At 32.2% G+C, this 24970-nt stretch overlaps 1 protein-coding gene across 1 annotated transcript in view; it reads right to left on the reverse strand.

Annotated features, from left to right (window-relative positions):
* STPG2 (sperm tail PG-rich repeat containing 2) overlaps window positions 1-24970 on the reverse strand; it is a 102589-nt gene that overhangs the window by 75826 nt on the left and 1793 nt on the right. The window contains exons 2-4 of the mRNA XM_025046024.1: window positions 19251-19363; window positions 14078-14236; window positions 9238-9399 (exon numbers count right to left, since the gene is read on the reverse strand). Of these exons, the coding sequence (XP_024901792.1) occupies window positions 9238-9399; window positions 14078-14236; window positions 19251-19363 (434 nt within the window). The remainder of the gene's footprint in view (window positions 1-9237; window positions 9400-14077; window positions 14237-19250; window positions 19364-24970) is intronic.

Here is a 24970-nt window from a genome sequence, read left to right on the forward strand (position 1 = left end):
AAGATTCAGACATGTTTTGGAATGTCTGGTGAACCAATAGAGCAAACCAACCAAAAAGTGAATGTGAAAACTAATCCTACAAGAAGCAGCCAATCATGACCTCACCCAGTAAGAAAATCTTAGTGTCAAGAGTGGCAATGCTAAACATTGTTTTTTTGTTGACTGAATTTGCCTTCTTACAGACAGTCCCCATTGGACTTATGCCTGTGTCTTGTAAAATGCAAAGGGGCTACGAAAAATCTAAAACACCTGTTTCATTAAAATAATGGTAAAAATCAGCCCTACTTTTAGACCTCATTAGTAGAGTATAACACAAAGAAAGAACAGCATTATCCTCTCAACTTTGCCCAACTCAGCCGGCAGTTTTAGCTGCGATAAGCACACTGCAGGAAACGCCCAGCAGAGAGCACCATCTGGCAGGAGACTGAGATGTCTGGTGGAGCAGCAGCTGTCTCACGGAAAACAGACTTGTTCAGGAGCACGGATGAGACAGCTCCTGAGGACTTCTAGAAACATCTGGAAAGGAGAACTTTGTAGAAGGCTAGAGATCCTCCACAACAATAGGAGACAACATAAATACATTTGAGTTATCAACATAATTGTGATTCTCTTTTTACTTACAATCTAATGAAGCCTGTGAAAACTTGTTACATAAATAAAAAGAATCCTTATTTCCACTAAGAATATTTCCAGCACTGTAAATGGTCTCAATGTGCTTATATTATTGATATGCAAAGTCCCTCTAATGAATTATAAAAAGAGCAGAGAGGTATTTTCTCCTCTTCACTATGGACATTTAGGTTTAACACTCTTTGAAGCTAAAATACTATAAAGCACTATATCAAAGTAAGACAGTAGTAGTAGTAGTCCTATTACTATTATAAGTAGGTTGTCTAGATGATACATGATTCCCAAGGCCAGACCTTTTTAGTCCTAGAACAGAGCTATGAATAAAAATGGAAAGAGCTATCCTACCAATCTCTCTAACACATGGAGTATATACACTGCTTTGGCACTCCTGAGTATCACACAGAAGGAAATAAGGCAGTTAGATCATCCAGAGGCTTTGGGTCTAGAGAACAGAGACAAATACTGTAACACCTAGCAGAGTAACACAGAAAAATGGCACAGCCTGACATGTCCCGCAGAGCAGCAGATGGTAGCAGAGGAGTACTGGAAGAAACCATGGCATCCACTAGAGTAGCTGAAAAGCAGCCTGTTCCTTTGGGTCAGTGGCACTCCAAAGACTGCTGTACCCTACAGAGCTTCAGGAAAAGAAAGACTGCCAGGCCACACAACACTTTCTTTTGCTAAAGTAAGTGTTTTAAACCACCTTTCAAATGGGATTTCCCGATATAGCCATGGTTTTAAAGTATGTATACAGCTTTGATGGCAGAAATAAAATTCCTCATCCGTGTTATACTTTCTTTCTACTTAGAAATGAAGCAGAATTTCATAATTGTGCAGATTTTAGGTATAATTACTAGTGAAGTACACAAATGTAGAACTCTGTTCTAATACAGTCATAATAGATACATTAGATATTTTATATATTTCAGACAGAAGCATATCTAATATCTAGACTATAGCCTATAGGTTTGTAAAGGAAAAAAAACAATATTTTAAAACAGCATTTTGATAAATCATCTTTTATATCATATTGTTATAGCTTAAAAAATACATATTAAGGTTTTATATTAATTCTTTTAGCACAGAATTTCAGGACCTTGAGCAGAATTATGTCCAAAAAGTTTTCTTCAGGTTCATTTACATTACTGTGATTTTCTGGTTCAACTGTTTAACAATTCTTAAAGTAATCCAGTAGAAGAAAAGATGATGCATACACATACACACACACCATTTGAGATTTTAGCAAAATCTTTTTCATGCATACACAATAAAATTCATTTTATTTTAATCATGAGAATTAAAAAGCATTTAACTCACTAATCTCTGCAGTACTTAGGTAAATGTTCAATCTCAAATTCAATTTAAAAGCCTTTTAAAAATACAGACAAAAAAATGAAGAATAAATTGATACACTCTTCCTTCTAAATCATACTCTATGTCAAGAAATATTAACGATACCAACTTCAAGGTCATTGTCAACTTAGAAAATCATTAGCAAATAAATATGACTTAATTGAAGCAAACTCAGCATGAAGCTGAATTGTTTTAAGCGAATGTTGTAATGTAACTTGAAGAATTACTGTCACACCCAATGACAATGAAATGAATGAAGAAGGGGCTGTGCAACTTTTCCCCAAGTCTCTTCTATAACCTGCTTTGAATTAAAAGTCCCAACATGCATCAATTTAAACACTAATAAAGAATTAAAAGTCCAACATGCATCAATTTAAACACTAATGGACTGCTTTCCAGTGTGGCAGCACACAGGTAGTTCCCAGCATGTTCTCATTAGCAAATACATCAGTGTCATAATTTCAACTGCAAACTTTGCTTACAAAATTCACCTCTGAAAAGTAAATGTCTAATGATTACTTGGGCTCATCTAAAAAAAGAGAGAGAGAGAGAGAAGCTAAATTTTATCATTCAAAACGTTATACAAAATAATTTATATATGAATTTCTCTTTACAGATTAAATACAGCTAAAACTTATCATTTGTTGCCTAGAGTCTTAAGCTATATAAGATACCTTCAGCAGATGTTATTGGCTAGTTCAGGGAAGAACCATAATTATTACCCATTCCTTAGACTATTTTCTTAATTTTCTATTAATATTCACATCTGGAATCTGAGCCCACATATAGTATTATCTCAAAAAACAGCTAAAGAAAACAGAATTATCAGAAATTTGGATAAGATGTGAATTAACATTACTACAGTATCAACTTCACAGCCATCAATGAGAAACCTGTGCTGTTTCTTTTTTTCTGCAGGAAAAATAAGAAAACAAAGCCTTCGGCTATTGAGCTTTGCTACCCTACCTCTAGTTTTCTCAAAGTCAAGATGGATATTTCAGAATATATCATGATCCAACTCAAATTAAACTTTGTTGGATCTTCTTGAATATTAAAAACTATGTCTTTGATATAGAAATCTATGTTCTTACATGTTTTCTTAAAGTAAATCTAGATTTTTATTCTAATAAATACAAGTTGGATTGACTCAATAATTACTAAAATAAGTCATCAAATAATTGGACCTATTAAAATTGTGGAATAAATTTTCTTCTTACATCTGTTTTCTATAAATAATTTTTAATCAGGAAGAAAACACATTTTATGCTAAGGTAATGTTTATTCATATGTGAAAAGGTTTTATACATCAAGGGAAGCTTGGAGGGATTATTCTGGCCTTCTAATAAATGACATACTATTCTAAAATTTAAAAATGCTATATATAAAAATATAATTTTAAAGCAAGAACAACACTTTGAGATATGTTAACAGTAATGAGAGAATTGTTTAAGCCATATTTTTTCTTGTTCTTTGCATGGCTCGTATTTTTGTTGACTACTGGACATTTGATATAATGTGGCAACTCTGGAAATCAGAATTTCCTCCTACCCCAAGAGAGGTTTTTTTGTTTGTTTATTTGGTGATTTTCCTGCACTAATTCATTAAATTCTGTATTTTCTGTCATGTGTGCCAGCTGATTTCTCAGGCTGATTAGCTAAACAGTCAGGTAATGATTGGATAGAGGTTTCCTTAAATGCCTTAAACCAATAAATCTCCAACCTTTGCAGAGGTGTTGTCAATGTGTTGAGGTACACTTTCAACACTCAAGTAGGCAGTTTAAAGTCTGCCTTAGCCTTCATTTACTACTAGTGATGAAGACTTTACTACTAAAGTCTGCCTTAGCCTTCATTTACTACTTAAGGTCACCTAGAGGAAAGAGCTTTATATCTTCTTAAGTCTGGTTTTTTTTTTGCAGTGATGGGATAGCAATTCTGTAACTACTTTCAGTGTTTTATAAGATTAAGTAAATAAGTAAATAAATTGATGATAATGGGAACCAGGTTTTTCACTGTGAGAGAAGGGAGTTCAAATATGGAAAGGAATGACTAAAATAAATCCATGGTGTTGGATTAGAATTGGAGGTATCGGTATAAGCTCAAAGTTTTTAACAGACAGATAGAGAAGAAATAAGTACAGATTTCTAATTGTCCATTAAGATGGCCTAGAAGCAATGACATCTAGGTAGCAATGCATGTTCCTAGTGTACTGATTTGATTTGAAATACCATTCTTCACTAAGTGGAAATAGGGCTCCTTAAAGAAATGGCTAATTCCAAGGCTGGAGTAGGGAAAACAATGAAGAGAACCTGGAACATCTTATTGTGCCAAAGGGTAAGGAAATGCTCAAAGAATAATGGGATATGTCAAAGAAACAAGGAGCAGCTTGAAAGGGCTCCCAAGGTTCAAAGTTGAGGTAATTTAAACCTCAAAATAAATGATGAGAGTAATCAATTATAACCCTTTGAGTAAATTCATGAATCCATACTAATATAAATACATAAATGGGGAAGAAGATAAAGTTCTCATTTAAAGTAAAGTGCTGACATATAATTTTAAAGAAAAGATGGAATTAGTAAATTGCCCGCCATTTGATAAACATCACAGTAAAACTAATTCGGGCATCATCAATAGATGTTTCAACTAGTGAGAGTTTGATGAGGAAAAGGATATCTATATATTCTTAAAGTAACTCCCCTAAAATATTTATAAATTTTAAAAAATAGTAACTTTACAGTACATAAAACTGGAAGATACCACCTCAAGTTAATATAACCAATTACAGAATAAAGAGACATCTGTGCCTTTTTATATCATACATTGAGGATGTATCACTTCCACAGTATTCCTGCAAAAATGTATAAACGTATTCTAATCATGAGAAAATATACACGAACACAAAATTGAGACATATTCTATAGAATTAATAGCCTGTGCTCTTCAAACATTCAAGGTTACAAAAAAAAACAAAGAAAGACTAAGAACAGTTCTAATTAAAGGAATCTAAAGACACATAAAAACTAAATTCATCGTGTAATACCAGATTGTACTCTAGATCAAAATTCCTTTTTTGCTTAAAGACTATTAAGATAATAATCAAGATTTTCAAAAGATATTGATTAGATAACAGTATTATATAAATAAAAATTTCCTGATTTTGATAATTGTGGTTATAAAAGAGAATGTGTTATTCTTGGGAAATTTACACTGAAGTATTTAGGAGTAAGGAGCATCATCTAAAATGTATTCTCAAAATGCTTAATAAAAATATATATATGTATATATTCCAGACAAGAAAAAGCTAAAGGAGATCATCATCACCAAACCAGTATTTCAAGAAATGTTAAGGTGCTTCTTTAAGAAGTGGAAAATAAAAAATATAAATATGAATACTAAAATGGCAATAACTATATACTTATCAATAACCACTTGCAATGTAAATGTATTAAATGCTCAAATCAAAAGACACAGGATAGCTGAAAGTAAAGGAACAGAAACAATATTTCATACAAATGAAAATGAAAATAAAAGCAGGGTTAGCAACATTTATATCAGACAAAATAGACTTTAAAACAAAGGCTAAAATAAGAGACAAAGAAGGACATTACATAATGATAATCAATTAAAGATGAGAATATAACCCCTGTAAACACTTATGCACATAAAAGGCATTCAAATTGAAAAGAAAGAAATAAAACTATCATTACTTGCAGATGACATCAAACTATAAAGAGAGAATCCTAAAGATTCCAAAAAAACTATTAGAACTGATAAGTGAATTCAGTAAAGTAGCAATATTTAGAAATCAGTTGTATTTTTACACACCAATAATGAACTATCAGAAAAATTAAGAAAACAAACCTAGTTACAATTAATAAAATAAAATACCTAGGAATAAACTTAACCAAAAAGGTAAAAGACCTGTACATAGAAAGATATGACACTGAAGAAAGAAATTGGATACAAATGAATAGAGCATATATTGTGCTCATGGATAGAAGAATTAACATAATTAAAATGTCCATACTACCCAAAGCAATATCTATCAAAATACCGATGAAATTTTTTACAGAACTAGAACAAATAATTCTAAAATTTATATAGAACCACAAAAGACCCCAAATAGCCACAGTAATCTTGAGAAAAAAGTACAAAGTTGGAGGTATCCCACTACCTGATATCAAACTAAACTACAAGGCTATAATAATCAAAACAGCATGGTACTGGCATAAAAATAGACATATTGATCAATGAAACAGAATTGAGAGACCAGAAATAAACCCATGCCTATATGATCAATTAATCTATGACAAAGGAGGCAGGAATATTCAATGGGGTAAAGACACTCTATGAAATAAATTATGTAGGTAAACTGAACATATCCATGCAAAAAAAATAAAACTAGACACCTTCTTGTACCACATACAAGAATAAACTCAAAATGGATAAAAGACTTAAATATAAGACCCAATCCATAAAACTCCTAGAAGAAAACATAGGCAGTAAACTCTTGGACATTGCTCTTAGTAATATTTTTTTCTTATATATCTCCCTTAGGCAAAGGAAACCAAAGGAAAAAAAATCAACAAATGGAACTATATCAAACTAAAAAGATTTTGCACAGCAAAAGGAAATCATCAACAAAACAAAAAGACAGCCTACTAAATGCGAGAAGATATCTGCCAAGGATATATCTAATAAGGGGTTAATAATTAAAATTTATAAAGAACTCATAAAACTCAACACAAAAGAGAACACAATTCATTTAAAAAATGGGCAGAGGATCTAAGTAGGTACTTCTCCAGAGGACATACAGATGGCCAAAAGATATATGAAAAGCTGCTCAGCATCACTAATCATCAGAGAAACGCAAATTAAAATCACAATGAGGTATCACCTCACACCTATCAGAATGGCCGTCATCAATAAATCAACAAACAACAAGTTTTGGTGAGGATATGGAGAAAAGGGAACCCTCATGCACTGGTGGTGAGAATGCAAATTGGCGCAGCCATTATGTAAACAGTATGAAGGTTCTTCAAAAATTAAAAATAGAACTACCTATGACCCCACAATTCCACTTCTCAGGATTTATCCAAAAAAAATCCAAAACACTAATTTGAAAAGATATATGCATCCCTTTATTCACTGTAGCATTATTTACAACAGTCAAGATACAGAAACAACCTAGGCATCTGTGAATAGACGACTGGATAAAGAATACGTGGTACATATTTACAATGGAATATTACTCGGCCACAAAAATAAATTAAATCTTATCATTTGCGACAACATGGATAGAACTAGAGAGTTTTATGCTAAGTAAAATAAGTTAGACAGAGAAAGACAAATACCATATGATCTCACTTATATGTGGAATCTAAAGAACAAAATAAATGAGCAAACAAAACAGACACGGACTCATGGATACAGACAATAAATCTATGGTTACCACATAGGAGGGGCCTTGGGGGGCTGGGTGAAAAGGTGAAGGGATTAGAAGTACAAATTTGTAGTTACAAAATAGTCATGGGGATGTAAAGCATAACAGAGAGAATATAGTTAGTAACGATGCAGTAACAATGGAGCTAGATGGGTACTAGACTTATCAGGCGATCACTTCACAAATTATATAAATGTCTGACCACTATGCTGTGAACCACTACACCTGATACTAATGTAATGTAAATAAAATTCAATGTCAAATAATAATAATAATATAAATGTATAGGGAGAAAAAATGATAAAGCAAATGTGATAAAGTATTAACCACAGGACTGGAGTGAATGGTATATGAGAATTCTTTGTATTCTTCGTGTAATTTTTCTATCAGCTTGAAACTATTTCAAAATTTAAAATTATTTTTAAAAAGCAAACTTATTAACTAGAAATAATGAATGAATTACATCTAATACATTTATATGGTTAAATCTAGAAAATATAACAGTAAGTGAAACAGTACGCAACCTACATACCAGGTGATACCATTTACTTATATATTTTAAATCAGACAACAATATACATTGTTATTCATGTATGTAATAAAGATTTAGTGTTTACTTTGGCAAAAGGAAAGGAAACTGAATAGGGTAATAATTGTAATGATACATTTATTTTAAAATATAGCTACTTCAAGTGTGACAAAATTTTATTTGTGTTATACCTAATGAAAGATACACAGATATATTATGTTTATACTATTAAAATGTATAATTATATAAAGTAAAAGTATTTTAAGAAAAACATTTTATCAATTCCGCAGATCTAAGACCCGAAAATACCTCTGTATACCTACTGCCACAAACCAAATGGTTTATGAAGGTGCTTGAGCCAATGCTCAAAGGTGGAGACATGTACAAACAAAAAGCTATGGAGTATCGAGAGCGAAGGTCAAGCCAAATCCTGAGAATACTTATTCTCTGCCCAACGTGACTTGTCAGCCTCTCCTTAAATCTACGCTTAATTTTTGCCATTTTGCTCACTAGGATTACTTCTTTCAGATCTCATAAAAGTATAAAAGAAAAAAACAGGTTCAAAGCACTATGTACTTTAGTCTTATAATTAAGTAAAACCAGACATATCATCTATCTATATTTATTATCTATATTCATGGATAACTCATACATTTCAACCAGCTGAATAAAATTTTGGTTCAAACCTGGATGAGATAAATCTGATATATTTGATATTTTAATCGAAGAGAATCTCCTTATCTTTTTTATAATCATTTGTGAAATAAATAATACACTATCAGACTCAAATTCTCTTGTAAATAAATTGTTCTCTTTCACTTTCCAATTCAGGAAAAGAATATCTATGTACTGCATATGATTATAGATTATAGCAGAGCCTTCTAGTGAGTTAAACCTGTTTCCTCTTCTTCCTAGATAAAGTTAGGCTATATTTTCTAGCCTCCTTGGCAGTAAAGTGTGTCCATGTGACAGAGCTTTAACTCCCAAGCCTGGCCCACAAAAACCTCTCACTAGTAGTCCTCCATTCTCTTTCCCCTTCTGCCAGCTGGATGCAGATGACTACAAAGCCCTGGAAGATGATAGTAACACAGCTAGAGTAAGCCTGAATATCTACATAGAAGAAAAGTCTCTTAACAAGGATTGCTCACATAAATGAGGAAAAACTAATTTGTTGCATTTAGCCACTAAGATTTGGAGATCTATTTGTTACTGCAATTAGTGTTACATTAACTAAATATGTGTAATCATAATCTTCCAACTGTCAACATGAAATGCAATATACTTACAAATTGAGGTTTATAGTATGCTGGACCTAATGTGCTGTCACTAGCAGGTGGAAAATGTTTTATAATACTGTCATCCTCATTAATATGATAACCATATGACCGTCCACAAGGAATTGAAGGAACATAAACACTTCTGGAAACTGAAGGTGCCTTTGAAATTTTCTGCAAGAAAACAGTTTATTTTATTTACTCGAAGGCAAGAGGAGAAGGAATGAAGAACCAAATATTTAAATTTACTAAAAGGTAACTATTAAATGTTGACTTAATGAGTTTCATAATATAAAACAAAAAAGTTTGTTCTATAAAAATAATTTAAAGGAGGGCATTCAAGTAAATCAAGGTAATATGTACGATTACTATTAAATCTACCTTAAGAGGCAAAGAATCTTTCACTTGGCTCAGTTATTTATCTTCCTTAGTAAAGAAAGTTATTACTGATTCAAAAAACAGGTATTCATTCCTATAGTCACATCAAAAAATAGGCCAAATTGGTTACCTATGCTATCACAGTATCTGCCAGGCAAAAACAAACTTTACATTTTCTGTAACATTTCCTGACTTCATTCCCTCCCAGCTACTGACTTATCATCATATTACCGGTGCCCTTTATAAATATCCTAATTATGCAGACCATGTGGCAAGGAAAATGTCTATGATTTAATGCTGAATCAAAATAAAAAATAAAATGTAAAATTGAATTTATGACTATAGCAATGTAAGTTATGTGAAATTATATATGTGTATAAAGTCATACACATATATAATTTAATACTGAGAAAAGCTATGCAAAAATTAATACAATATCAATGTTAGAGTCAGGAATTTTAGGGTGATTATTTTATTTTCAAAATTTCCTTTAATGGATAATATTTTATAATTTAAATAAAAACATGAAGGAGTACCATATATTAGAAATACTAGTATAAAATATATCAAATAAAATACAGACAAGTAAATGACTTAGTTATTTGGAAAATTCCTTACTAATATATTGATCCTCTATACATTCTAAATAAATGCTATAGTTGAGTGTATACATGCCTAATATATAATCATGTAATTAACATACTATCATTAGCTGAATTTTTTAACATTAGAGACAACTATTAAGTAGTTTCAGTGATACTTAATGAGACTGATTACCAAATTAAACAGGAAAGCATTGACTGGCTTCCCTTCCATTCACTACTCTCAAAAATTATTTGCATGAAGTAGTCTTTCCAAAATATACCCTCTACCTCTTTCTCTAGCCCTTATTCCTACTACTACTCTCCCTTATACTCCTATACTCCAAATAGTCCAAAGAACTTTGTTCTTCTCTGAACATACCATGCCATTAAATACAATATCTTTATTCGCATGGTGTTCTGTCAGTGTTTTTTCCTATTTTTTTAACTACTTAGTGACTTATTCTTCAAAATCCAGCTCGACTGTGATATCCCTAACCCCTCCAAAAACTCTCTCCTTTGAGCTACTAGTGAACACTTTATTATGATGTATGTTTATTAAGATATCATTTCACCAACTTTTTGGTATTGAATTTCATTCATTACTTTCCTGTTAAAATTATAGATCCCAGGGAGCAGTGATTTTTCTCCTATATATTATCAGTGCCTACCATGTCTGGTACACACAGTCACTCCAAAAATGTCTGATAAACTCTTGCATGAGTACATAGATATTTATTTTGTCTCCACACATGAAAGAGCTGATATTTAAATATCAGCTTATAAAACAACCTCATTGTCATTGCACTGACATTATTCAACTGAGCACTAAACCCTAAAATATATTTTCCTAAACAATCAAAAAACTAATTCAAACTTAATTAATATGAACTATGTAAAATATGGCAAGAGAAACACTCAAATTAAACCACGGCCCAAATCCGCTAGATTACATTATTTATTAAGTGGTAGGCCTTTGGTATAAAAATTATTTATATAACACCAACATACTTTTACAAACATATTACCTGCTAGACCCTATACAAATTCTTCATTCCAGTCAAAATAATCTCATTGTCCTCCAAAAGCTCCCACTTCTCTATCTTCAACCACGTGGCTCTCCATGACTAAAATAGATATTCTTCAAAGCCAACCTCCTCTAAAAATCCTCTATAAATTATTCTTTCCCATAATACAGTAATCTTCCTTTACACTCCTATGACATTTAATTACATGGTCATTCAATTAGCACCTATCAAATTTCATTTTACATTAGTTAGCTGTCTATATATATCTCCCACCTAAATTTTAAGCTTTTTTATTTCAGGAATCATGTTTTAAATTTTGCTATTTTATTAACAGTACTTAAACAGAGTTTCATATATATATATACATACACACACACATATATATATATGTAAACCATTCAGGTGGCTTCTAAAATATCCCTTACTTTCTATCCACCATAGACATTGGAAGTAACTATAGGTTTAACAAAAGCAAAAAGTAAGTCAGATGTTAATACAGTTAAAAACGAAAGTTTTTAACTTTTAACTGAGTGACCTCTGAAGCACGGTGGAATAAGAATGTCCCAGTTCTCTCTCCTTGAAATAACAATAAGCTGAACATCTAAAACTCAACAAAAAACACTCACCGTGCACACAAGCAAGTTTGAACAAGTGATCTGCGCATAACTACCAGAGGTCAGAACCAGGGAAGTTGGGAGTCTGGCAGTAGATAGAGAGGAACAAAGAAGCTGCTTCTCGAAGCCAGAGCTCCCTGCAGAGGAGAGAGAGGGGAGAAGGTACAGCAGGATCCCTGAATAGCCTTGCCTGAGAGATCTGTGCGCTCCACTCAGTGGCAGAGCCCAGGAATCAGGGCAGAAAGCAAAAATAAATGAATGGGACTATATCAAACTAAAAAGCTCTGCACAGCAAAAGAAACCATCAACAAGGTAAAGAGACAACCATCTGAATGGGAAAAGATATTTGCAAGCAACGCCTCCGATAAAGGCCTAACATCCAAAATATACAAAGAACTCATACAACTCAGTAACAACAAAATAATCCAATTAAAAGATAGCCAAAGCATCTGAACCAACACTTCTCCCAAGAAAACATACAAATGGCCAACAAACATATGAAAAGATGCTCAACATCACTAGCTATTAGGAAAATGCAAATCAAAACTACAATGAGATACCATCTCACACCTGTTAGAATAGCTATTATCAACAAGACAAGTAATAACAAGTGTTGGAGAGGATGTAGCGAAAAAGGAACCCTCATACACTGCTGGTGGGACTGCAAACTGGTACAGCCACCATGGAAAACATTATGGAGGTTCCTCAAAAAACTAAGAATTAATCTACCATGTGATCCGGCAATCCCTCTACTGGGTATTTACCCCCAAAGACTTGAAAACACATCCAAAAAGATATTTTCACACCAATATTCATAGCAGCATTATTCATATGGCCAGAATACAGAAGCAACCAAGTGTCCTACAATAGATGACTGGATAAAGAAGCTGTGGTACATACATACAATGGAATTTACTCAGCTATAAGAAGAGATAATGTACTGCCACTTACGACAACATGGATGGACCTTGAGATAATCATGCTAAGCAAAATAAGCCAGAGAGAAAAAGTTGAAAACTACATGATACATTTATATGTGGGATATAACTCTAAAAGCAACGAACAAACATGATAAACAAACAGAGATTCATGGACATGGACAACAGACTAGTTGTTACCAGCAGGGAGAAAGGAAGAGGGAGGTAGATGAGGTAAAAGGGGCAAATACATGGCGACAGAAAGAAATCTAACTATGGGCAGTGAACATACAATGCAAAATATATATGACTTACTGTTGAATTGTCAAAAAAAAAAAAAAGAGTCATATAAACAAACAGTTCCCAAAAGAGGAAATCCGAATGGCCAATACACATAAGAAAATGTTTATCCTTTTCAATAACCAGAGAAGTACAAATTAAAATAGCAACAAGATGTGTTTTCTCACTGATGAGATTGGCAAAACTTTTTAAGTCTGACTATATCAAGTCTGGGCAAAATGGGGGAAAAAGCTCTCTCGTTGCTGATAGAAGTGTAAATTAGTTCAGCCAATTTGGAGAGCCTTTTGGTACATAAGTTTGCAAATTCTTACTGAAAACCTTTGAGACCAGGTGTGTTTGAAATTCTTGTTTGTTTGTTTGAAAGGTAAAAGGTGAAGAGAACATTTTTACATTACCACTCCCAATGAGTTCGGAGCAGCATTCTACTCTCAACATATTGATCTTTCTACAGTGAAACATGAATCATTACACTAAATGGGTTAATTACAGACTTCAAATAGCCTTAGTTTTAGGTTCATTTTCACTGCCAAAGGACTTTGTTACAAATTTATGGGAAAAGTGGTTTTAGAGTTTTTTTGGATTTCAGAATTGTAGAGAGGGATCTTGGATCTGTATTTAGTAAACTTCAACATGGACATACTCCACGACCTAGCAATTCATTTTCTAAATCCATACCTTAGCATAATGAGATTTAAATTTTTTGACTGTAATCCACAGTAAGAAATACAATTCATTTGTAACCCAATTCACCCATCTATTTGTAACAAAAAATAACTAAAGTTTACAAAACTGAGTATTCATTTAATTATAAAATAACTACAGTAGGATATTAATAAACCTACTAATCTTTATAGTAAGGCTTTTTATTTATTATTGTTTTCAAGTTTATTTTTATCATGGTGACATTTGTTAACAAAATCCAGTAATTGTAAGGCTTTTTAAATGTATTTAACGTCACATAAAACATTGAACCTTTTCTATTTTATTTTAACTTAAAGAAATGTCATTAGAAAAACTTTAAAATTACAACGTACAGATTGAAGATGCTCTTTGGCCCCTAGTACTTTTCTCTTCGTGATCTTGAATGTTCCAGGACAAGATTGATCATAGCTCGCTGGTCCTGGACTGTCGGAAATAAACTTCTTAAAACGTTTCTCCCGATTTTGTAGACTATGGCCTCCTTTTATATTATACTAAATTGAAGAGAAAAAAAAATTATAAAATAATTAAAAGAAACAGTTTATCATTAATACTTATTTAATAAATATTATATAGTAATATGAAAAAATAGTTTTAAAACTCAACCTGAGAAAGTTAAGACTCTTAATTGAAGACATAGTTCTAGTAAAAGAGGATAAGAGAAATGACAATGATGGTTATCAGTTACAACTCTGAATTCAAACTAAAATTTGCTGTACACTGTAGGAGAATGTAAAACTCAGTTTTGAAACAGAAATCAGAGACATAGGACTCTCCAAAGCTGTGGAACAGGAATAAAGAGTGTAAATATACAGGCCCCTGGAGAATCTGTACCTTTGAAAGGAGCTAAAAATGCTGGTATTCAGATTGCAAGGAAAAAGCAAACCTTCCAAGCTTGCTTTGAACTAATTATTTTCATGAAAATATTTTGTTCATTTCTAGGGATGTTTATGTAGGCTTATTGGCAACAGCTTGGTTTTATGCTCAGATTAGTGTTAAACATGTTTACTGCAGAAAAAGCACTGGGAGGACTATTCCATTGCTCTCCATACCACATAAATGGATTCTCTAGAATCGGAAAATTATCAACTAGATAATAGCCATTTATTTGAGGTAAAATTCCATCATACTAGTTTCTATTAAACAGTCATAGTGTAATCATTCCAAAAATGATTCATAGTAATAGTAGTTGGCATTTGATTGACCAGATAAGATTTTTTTTAAGTCATGTTATATTCTTAGCCAATTCATTATTTGATTACTGTTTTAATAAGTTCAGAATTTCTATGTTTAAAGAGATTGGATCTATAATAATAGATTAATGATTTTGCAAAAAAAAAAAATTAACATTACAAGTTATATAGTTAAATCATGTGAAAAAAAAAAGACCTTGAATTTTAATTCTTCAAAAGCCATCATTGTGTATGGTCTCTATGGTCTTACAATTTAAATTGCAATTTGAATTTATATTGAGTCCTTTACAGATTATAATAAAATCAATCTAATGGGATTTTTAAACTGTAGTACAAATTAACCAGAAAATGTTTTCAAATTATTCATATTTCATAACTATCAATCTACTGATTTTATAAGAGGCTACAAAAGAAACTGCCATATGTCAAATAAGTGACTCAAAAAACATATTACTAAATAATTATACATTTACATGAAAACCTGTGAGAAAAATGGTGTTACTACTTCTTGCATACTGTGCTTTTGTCTACATACTAGTTATTTTATGAATTATTATATTATCAGCAAACCCCCAACATTACAGGGGCAGTTTCATCTTAAGGGTGAAGCCACATACTATATTACATATCACATATGATATCCCATCATTCAGCTCTAGTGAGAGATATCTCTTAGATAAAAAATCAAACCTAATTTGGACATCAATTACCTAGGCCTAAGTAATGAAATATAGAAAAGAAACTATTTATCTAGTCCCAAAAGAGATTTCCACATCTAGAACCATTTCCATGTAGCAAGAAACAAGATGGTACTTGCCATGCATAGACAAGTCAGAAACTGAAAGAGAGTAAGATCGGAAAACATAAATAAAATTTGTACTGACTCTCTGTAGTGGGACTCATCCTAGGAAACAGGATTATGAACAGAACAAGATATGTGACTTAACAAGCTAATTATCTATCAAAGGATCAGAAGTCTGTATTTTGTAAACTTGATTCTTTTGCTTGTTTTATTTTCTTAATTCCTTTATGTTCTTTTATATACTAAGCAAACTTCCATGTAAAAAATTAACATGCTTCAGATGCTAAAGGAAACAAAGGAAAAGTGATTTTGCCCATGACTGGGCAAGAGCTGTAAAGGCAAAAAGTATACCTCATCCCCACCCCCAATTTTGGAATAGTGGTGACAAACCATAACCAAACTGAAATAACCATAAGAGATACAGAGAAATAGAGAAGTCCAAATTGGGTGCACAGTTTCAACTCTAAATGTTCTGCTTTATAAAGTTTCAGCTATTATCATTTTACGGGGAAGGCAGGCCCTCACAACTACAACCTACATTTTAGGGTTTTTAAATTATTACTTGAAGTCTCTAAATAATATTTACTAAGTTTTGCTGATAGAAAGCAACATTTCAACCTATGCTTCCAAAGAAAAGTTTAAAAAAATTATTAAATACTTGCATTAATTTCCAATAAGGCTATCCCTTTATTCTCCATATTATTTACAGAATATGTAAACTATGTCACATTAAAAGCATGATTCCTAATCCATCCATTTAAAATGAAATGGACTTTATTTTTTAAATTGTGTGATAAATTCACACTTCTTAAACTTCTAATAGTTTGGCAATAATTTAGCCTAAAACTACCCCCCCCCCCAAAAAAACAACAGCAATTTAGTAAATAAGTCATAAATCATTTTTTAAACCAAGGAAATCAATCTTCTTCTGGCATTTGTTTAGTTTAAGAAGAAAAACAGAGACTACTAGAACTCTTTTTCCTTAGATCTTTCATTGCACAAAAAAAAAAGCATATTTTCTAATCCCTTATTCCTGAAATCCAAGAAATATACCCAATTTGGAATAAGATGAAATTTGACCTAAACTGCATTTTATATTATTTTACATGTGGAATTGACTAAATTTAGTATTAATATTATATTCCAACATCCTGACACTTGCCATATTTAACAAGCTTGAAGTCTACCTTTTGTGTATTTTACTACATTTCCCTCTTAGAATACTGGAGTTACATATCAGTTTTAAAAAGGGAACTATGTGTAGGACGAGCAAGCCAATACACCCATACTATGCTGGTATGAGGGCTCTGGAGTGTAAGCAGAAGTGACACTTCTAATAATTACATTTAATGACTAGAATTTTTTGCTTTTTGTCATCTAACCTTTAGTATTCTGAAAGTTTTAATACCCCAGAGAGAAGCAACAGATGTTCCACTGAATTGAAAGTTAAGACCACCAACTGACCATTCCAGGCTCTTTATGCTATAAAGCAAAAAGCAAAATAACAAGGTTAGTGTATTGGCTGAAGTGGTTAACCATGAGCAGGACTGAAAAACAAGACTAATGAAAGCCCAGAAGAGTATGGTGGGATGGAACACAGAGATACCCAGCAGAGCTTCCTCACACTGTAACACCCAGTAAAAATGCTAAGAATAAATTTATTTAAAGGTCTGAGAAGCAAGCCTGAGAACCAAGAACTCAGATTTCTCTTAACTGAAAATTCTGGTCTCTCCGCCAAACTAAGAACTCCACCAGACAAAGTCCTTGTTGAAAAGATAGGGAACAGAGAATGAGTAATATCTTTATTTACCAATAACCGCAAGATCAGTTACAGAAACAAAATAGATTCCCACCTGTATTTTCTTGCTTCCTATATCATTTTTTCACTTCCCATTTCTTTCTTTCCCCTTTCTACTGTAAAAAGGCAACACTATGGTTAAAATTTATTGAATGCTAACTATAATCAGTCACTAATCTAAATGCTTACTAACATATTTAGTCCTTAAGAAAAGCCTATAAAGTTATTACTTTTATTTAACAGGTGAGGAAACTGTGGCCTAAAGAGATTAAGTCGTTAAGATTAAGTCTCACAGCTAAGTAAGTGGCAGAGACTGATTATGAATCTAAGTAGTCTAGCTCCAGAGCCTATACTCCTAACTACTTCTTTATAATATAGCATGCTATATTTACCATTTAATCTATAGATTGCGAAACAATGAAATAGGAATGTAAAAGAACAAAAGAAGAAATGACTTTAATCTAGAAATCCAGGAATCTTCTGGTAGTGACACAACATCTCTGAATGCAGCAGCTAGACATTGATTTGGCTCCTTCTGGGAAGGTATATTTGAAAATTATACAGAAAATAACTGCATTTTATAAATTATATATATGGGAAGAATAACTGTGTATGTGTGTTGTGTGCATGAGAAGAGACTGGGCAGTCAGGGGAAGAAATGTAATGGAAATCAAACTTCCTCCATACTTTGTGGTTTTAAAGGAGCTTCCAAATGCAGGATCTTCCATCTCAGGATCTACAGGTATTGGTCCATAATTAAACTGGACCAATCAGATTCTCCTTACTATGAATTTTAATCTTGAGTGGAGTCACACATAAAAGAATAAAAGGAAGTTATAGAATTAAGTTATCTAATGGCAGTTCTCTATTGAATGGTGCAGAAGTTCCTACTCCTGAAATACCTAGAATTGTCTTAGTCCTTTCCTTCCTTAAGACGTGATTGTTCAATTCTTCAAGTCTATGAGCCAATCAAGTGCTTTTCCTGTAAATCTTTTATTGTAAACCTAGTATCTGTCTTAAAAATCTATTTTATTGCTTATAACCAAAAATCCCTGACAGAATGGTTGCTATTATTCATTTAGAAAGTCTAACACAAAATTCAAGGCATCAATAACTGCATCTGGGCCTCCAACAGGCGAAATAAAGGTCTGGTAGGGTCAGTTAGGAGTCATTATGTATAAATACAACATTTATGTGGAAAGGGTAGAAGATGATATCCATGATTATGAAAATATTAAAATTACATCTACTGTTTCTTAATATAAATGCACCACAGAAGATTCTAATCACAGACTCTTAAGACTGTATAGAAATAGGAGACAAATGAGTAAATAGCAATAGCTCTAGCTTTAGAGTATGTCACACAAACCAATTCCTTCACTCTATTTCCATTCCTCTTCTACATATCTTGACAATTTGCACAACTTCCATGGGCCATAATTCAATAGTCCTATTCTCTCATTCAAGAGTCTCAAGGACTATGAAGCATGTAACAATGTTTTATGTTTTATAGAATACATAGAATAATGAAGAACACCCAACCAGGTATCCAACATTGAACATATTTCTCTTATTCCAGTTACAAAACATAGAATGAAAGAAGAAAGACGATATAAAGGGAAAATAAAAAATGACAATTGACATGATAGTCTATTAAAGGAAGAAAGCATGATTTTTATTAACTTAAACAATTATAATAACTATTATAAATTTACCTGTGCTTCTGAAACATTATAGTATCCTGGACCTGGAACAGCATTCTCAGTGTTAGAAGCAACAGTAAAAGTACTTTCTCTGGCAGCCAAAGAAAGAAATGGTGCATAGCCACCTACAAAAATAAAATCATATCACTGGCAGATAAGATTCCAATGATTTCAGAGTAAAAGCACTCAAAATACATAAAATCATTTAGGAACTTCAATTGTTGAGACTATAAGAACTAATGGCTAGCCACAGAAGTTGTTGCATTTTTAAATTCTGATGTAAGAACAGAATTTTTATTAATATATATTAAATAAAAGGACCTTAGAACTGGACTTACTAAACAACAGGAAAATGCCTAAAGAAAATTTTTTAAAAAGTCTTTTTTCTTCTAAGTATATTTGGTTGGCATGAAAATGGCAGTTATATTTAGCTGATAAAATATTTTCATTTCAGAAAACAACTGTTTTATATTTTGGAATAGTATCTGTTATTTGTAGAGAACAGCATATGTAAATTTGTAGAGACATCCTAGATAGAAATAATTTAAAGTGAATTTATAGCAAGTAGTTAATAATGTCTCCTTGCTTTGGTACATAATTGGCACTCAGTAAATATTTCTTGATTGTCTGACCCCAAACAAAGGTTTACAAATAAATCCAAGATACAAATTTCATTGGAACAAGCAATCAGAAACTTTGACAAACTTAGTAGATAAACTTAGTAGACAGATTTAGTCTGTTGAAAGACTGAAAAAAATTTCCAAGAAATGTATCAAGAAAATGGTATAGTTTAGCCACATAAATATTATAGAAGAGATGGGAGAGAAAAGAGCAACCACATTCAAGTAGTAGTAAAAGAATAAAAGTGAGGACTCAAAACTTGTAAGAATCTTAAACACTAAAGGAAAATGTATGCACTATGAAAATTTATGGTGATATTAGAATAGTTTAAAATCTTGCTAATCTTGACTACTAATAAAAGATATTCTTTTAAAAACTAGAAATAATGTTTTTCTTTTGAGGCCCACTGAATTAAACACAACTGAAATCAAGAATTATTTATTTGTTAGGTATTGCAGCTTAAAAGAAGAGAGTAAAATACAGAGCTTACCCTTATAAAGCAAGAATCTATTGAATATTATAACAAAGACCACAAGAATAGAAATCCTTAAAAGGAAGTCAAGGTTCATTTTGAAAAGGCAAGGGTGTCCAGCAGAGCTAAAAAATCCAGAACACCAATAAAATGTAAGCAACTAGAGAACGAGATACAGATTTTAAAACACAGATAAGCACACATAAACCAAGCTACAGATTATGTGAAGTGAATAGTGCAAACTACCAGTGTTCTTCCAAGAGGTAGGAAAATATGTCCTAAAAACAGGAGAAAACTCAATGAAAAGAAGCAGATCTAGAAATGAGAAGATAGAATTAGTACACAAGAACATTAAAGTATCTATTATAAATACTCTTTATATGTTCAATAAGGTAGAAGAAAGATGAACATGATAAGATAAAGGGAAGATAAAAACCCAAATCAAACTTCTGAAATGAAAAGTACCACTGGATGGGATTAACAACAAATTTTACGTGGGTTAATAAAAGACTTTTTCTCAATTCTTAATCCTTTTAAAAAATAATTGACTGTTTAAGGCAAAAATAATTTCAATTTATTGTGTCATTATAGTACATGTAAAAGAAAATGTATGGCCACAATAGGACAAAATGATGAGATGGAGGAAATGGAAGCATACTGTTGTAAAGTTTATATATTATATGTCAAGTGGCATAATATTTTTAAAGGTAAACTGATGTTAGAGATGTATATTATAAATCTTAGAGCAACCACTAAAAAAAACAAAGAGGTATAGCTAGTAAACCAATAGTGAAGATAAAAACAAAACCTTTTAAACAAAAAATTCAACTCATTCAATGAAGGTGGGGAAAGAAGAAAAGAGAAACAAAGAACAGATGAGATAAATAGAAAACAAATAGCAAGAGAGTAAAGACAACAATATTGATAATTAAATTAAATGGACAAGTTCTAAACGCCCCAATTAAAAGGCAGAAATTGTCAGATTGGATAAAAAAACCAAGACCCTATTTTATGCCATCTACAGGAAACTCTCTTAAACAGAAAGATACAGTGGTTAAAAATAAAAGGACAAAAAAGATTTACCATGCATCCATGAATCAAAGAAAGCTGTTGTGACCATATTAAAATTAGACAAAGCAGATTTTAGAACAAGGAATACCAGGAATAAGAGAGACATTTCATTATGATAAAGGGGTCATTTCATCAAGAGGATTTAATAATTCACTAAAAAGCAAGGAAGTGATCCATAAATATCAAAATAGTGCTTACCCATAGGGGAAGAGGATAGAGTTATGATTGAAAAGGAAAATTTGGCACTATTTCTTGACTTGAATATTCACTTTTTAATCCATAAATTTATATTTTATGCAATTTTCTGCATAAATATTTCACCTCACAATTAAAGATATATATATTTTTTTAATTTAGGTTTAGAAACACTGAAGTTATATAATATAGATATGAGAACCAAGAAAGCTAGTTTTGAGGCTGCTGTCATCAGAACATGGCAGAGATTCTAACTGAATCTCTAAACAAATGTAAAATTAGTTGCAAAATACTGAAATTTATATAAAAATGGAAAAAACAAACTATGCAATAGCCCCATGTACGTAAGAAAGCCAGTACTCATAAAATCTTCATTGAAGTTTTCCAAAATTAATTAGTCTCTTTCATCAATAGGCTAAAAGCTTGTATAAAATATTAAGCTCAAGTAAAACCACAAGAAAATGTTTCTACCGATAAGCTCCATGAGAAAAAGGACTTTTCTGTTTTATTCATAACTGTATACCTAACTAATATTTATAGCTAGGGTGACATATTGTCCTACTTTGCCTAGGAAACAGAACTTTTAGTGCTAAAGCCAGGACATTCCCAGATAAACCAGGATGGTAGGTCACCGTATCAATATGCTTTGCATATTAAACATTAAATACAGAATTAATACATGATATTCTAAACTACACCTTTATTTATTCATTCAATAATACTGAATGCTTTATTATGTGTCAGAGAGAGGCAGTGAGGGTACAATAATGAACAAGCTAAAATCGTGACCTCAAATAGTGGGGCAGCCAGACAAATAGACAAATAATTACACTACAAAGAGTGCTGCTAAATTAAGGCATAAAATATAGAAGAGCGTTCTGGGAAACTTGGGTTGGTAGACTGTAAGATAAAAGTTTTATTTCAGACATAAGGCTATATCGACATGTGAAGTGCCAACTACAAATGATAAACTAACCATGGGGTAGAAAGAAGAAATTAAGAATATAAAAGAGGAAAAGATTTGAGAAGAAATAAATAAATTCAGTTTGGGATATATAGAGTTTGAGGTGCCAACAGCAGGAGATAAATCAAATTGGGATGAAGCAATAAATCTCAGTCCATCCCAAGAAGGTGGGCAGCATATGATTAAAAGGTAAGTTCCACAGCCACTAAAGCTCAAAACAACAAAAAAGAGTATTCTTCACAAAAAAGCAATAACTAGATCTTTGAAACATACTCATCTCAGGAACATCAACATATAGAGCAATCACATACATATTGTTTTTTAAACATAAATATAGATTGCATTCCCTGAGGTTGTGTCCCTAAACTCTGACCGGCTAATAAGATAAAATCATTAGCGTTGGCATAAGCACATAGGCATGAGTACAAGACCACAGACAGCTCATGCTTCTGTGGCAGATAAAGCTCATTGCTCCCTAAAGAAGAAATATGAGAAAAAAATATATTTAGAAGCTTCTGTCACTGAGCTTAGAAATAACTAATGCAGAACCAATATAAGTAACGAATATACAGCTTATGTGACATGCCATTTATGTAAATCAAGCTCAAAAACAATGAAATATTCCTCAGCACAATAATGCCAGTAGCAGTCACATTATTAAAAGGATCATGTTTTTATCATATTTTACTAGACTGATTGTCCCTGGGGAAAACTTGCTCTGATGAGCTAAGACTTGCTTGTTTCTCAGATAAATGAGACTATCAGAAACTGCTCTCACTAATCTAGATTGGAATATCTATTATTTCTCCCACTCATGAAACCAGAGAAGCTCATATTGTCTCTTTCAGGTTGCAAATCCTGGGTAGAAAAGTGTCTTCCTGATAAAATGGCCAAAAGTCAAGGCAATAAAGTTTGCAAATTAGGGTGGAAAGAATTTCCTGAGAAAAATGTGAAGACAAAAAGGGAAGAGTGGTAATTAGGGAAAAGAAAGGCCAGTAATAAAGAATATTTGCTTCTTTCTTTTGAAGATCTAAGACTCTAAGGTTCTCTCCTCTTGCATAATTCAACAACTGAGTTATATAGAGTCCCAACATCTGCTCTTCCTACATTATACTCTATAAAATCTACCTGACCCTTAAATGAAATAACTATGTATACCTCTGCATAGTCTAGTGTGTTACTGATGTTTAAGAGAAGGTGAGATATTTTTAGGAATTAAATAAGCTACTTTTAAACTATCTTGCTAGAGAATCAGTAGAGAAATGACTAGAAACACCTGTACCTTCTATCAATTATCAGCATGTTATCACTGAGTATCGCTAAAACTGGGATCTATAGGATGCAGCTGCTCAAAGTTCTCAAGAACGGAATTTCCTAGTTTCCTTCATAGTTCAACAAATCACAATTCTATAAAATAGTCATGGAAGGGCCTTGCAATATTCTATCTACTGCTCTCTAAGCAGAGTTCATATAAGTCATGTTATAAGAGTTTTTATTCTGCTATGTGTCACTCCTTAAATTTTTTTAACTTTATTTCAAGAATTATTGGGTTTGTTTTTTTTTTTTTTTCAATCTGTTATGGTATTGAACTGAAAACTGAGAATAATGGAGTAAAGAGCCTGGTTACTGCCCTCAAGAAACTCACATTTTAGTGTGGCAGCCAGATAAGTTAACAGATAATTACAATATAGTATCAGGGTGCTATGAAAGTCATTAAGAAGTCAAAGACGAAAGACTTGAGAAAGAACAGAGAACAACTTCACTTTACCTGAGTCTTGAAGAATAAGTAGGAATTAGCCAGGTGAGAAAGAAAGAAAGAGCATACTGGGCAAAGGTATCAGCGGATACAAAGATATGGAAGTAGTTAAGCATGAACTTACCGAAAATGCAAAGCCGGAATTGCTGATACGTAGGTTAAGTCTCGGTGAAGATGTGGGTGCCTGGAAAGACCAGGTAAAGCAGGAGAACAGGTCAGAGATCAGATCATGAAGAATCTTATGCACCATGTCAAGGAGTTCAGATTTTAACCTTAGTGTTAAAAGGAATTTTTTTTAAACAAATAACATAATTATATCTTAGAAAGATCACGTTAACCATAAGATAGAAGTTGGGGTGGAGACTAAAATTGAAAGAAACCAGTAATATTTTATTGGTTTATTTCACAATAGAAATAATGAGGCCTGAACTAAGACAAGGGCAGGTAAATTAAGAGAAAGGATAATTTAAGATAATGAGAAGACAAAATCAATAGGTCTTAAATATCAGTGGGAGTGGTCAGTCAGAGAAAAAGGAGTCTAGAATAATTCCAAAACTTAAAGTTTGTGATTGACTGATAGAGAATTTTTTCAAAGGGGCTAGTAATAGTGGGGAAAATGATGAATTAAGACACTTGGAATTTGAAATGCCAGA

This window comes from Pteropus alecto, unplaced genomic scaffold (genome assembly GCF_000325575.1).
Source record: "Pteropus alecto unplaced genomic scaffold, ASM32557v1 scaffold63, whole genome shotgun sequence".
Lineage (NCBI taxonomy): Eukaryota > Metazoa > Chordata > Mammalia > Chiroptera > Pteropodidae > Pteropus > Pteropus alecto.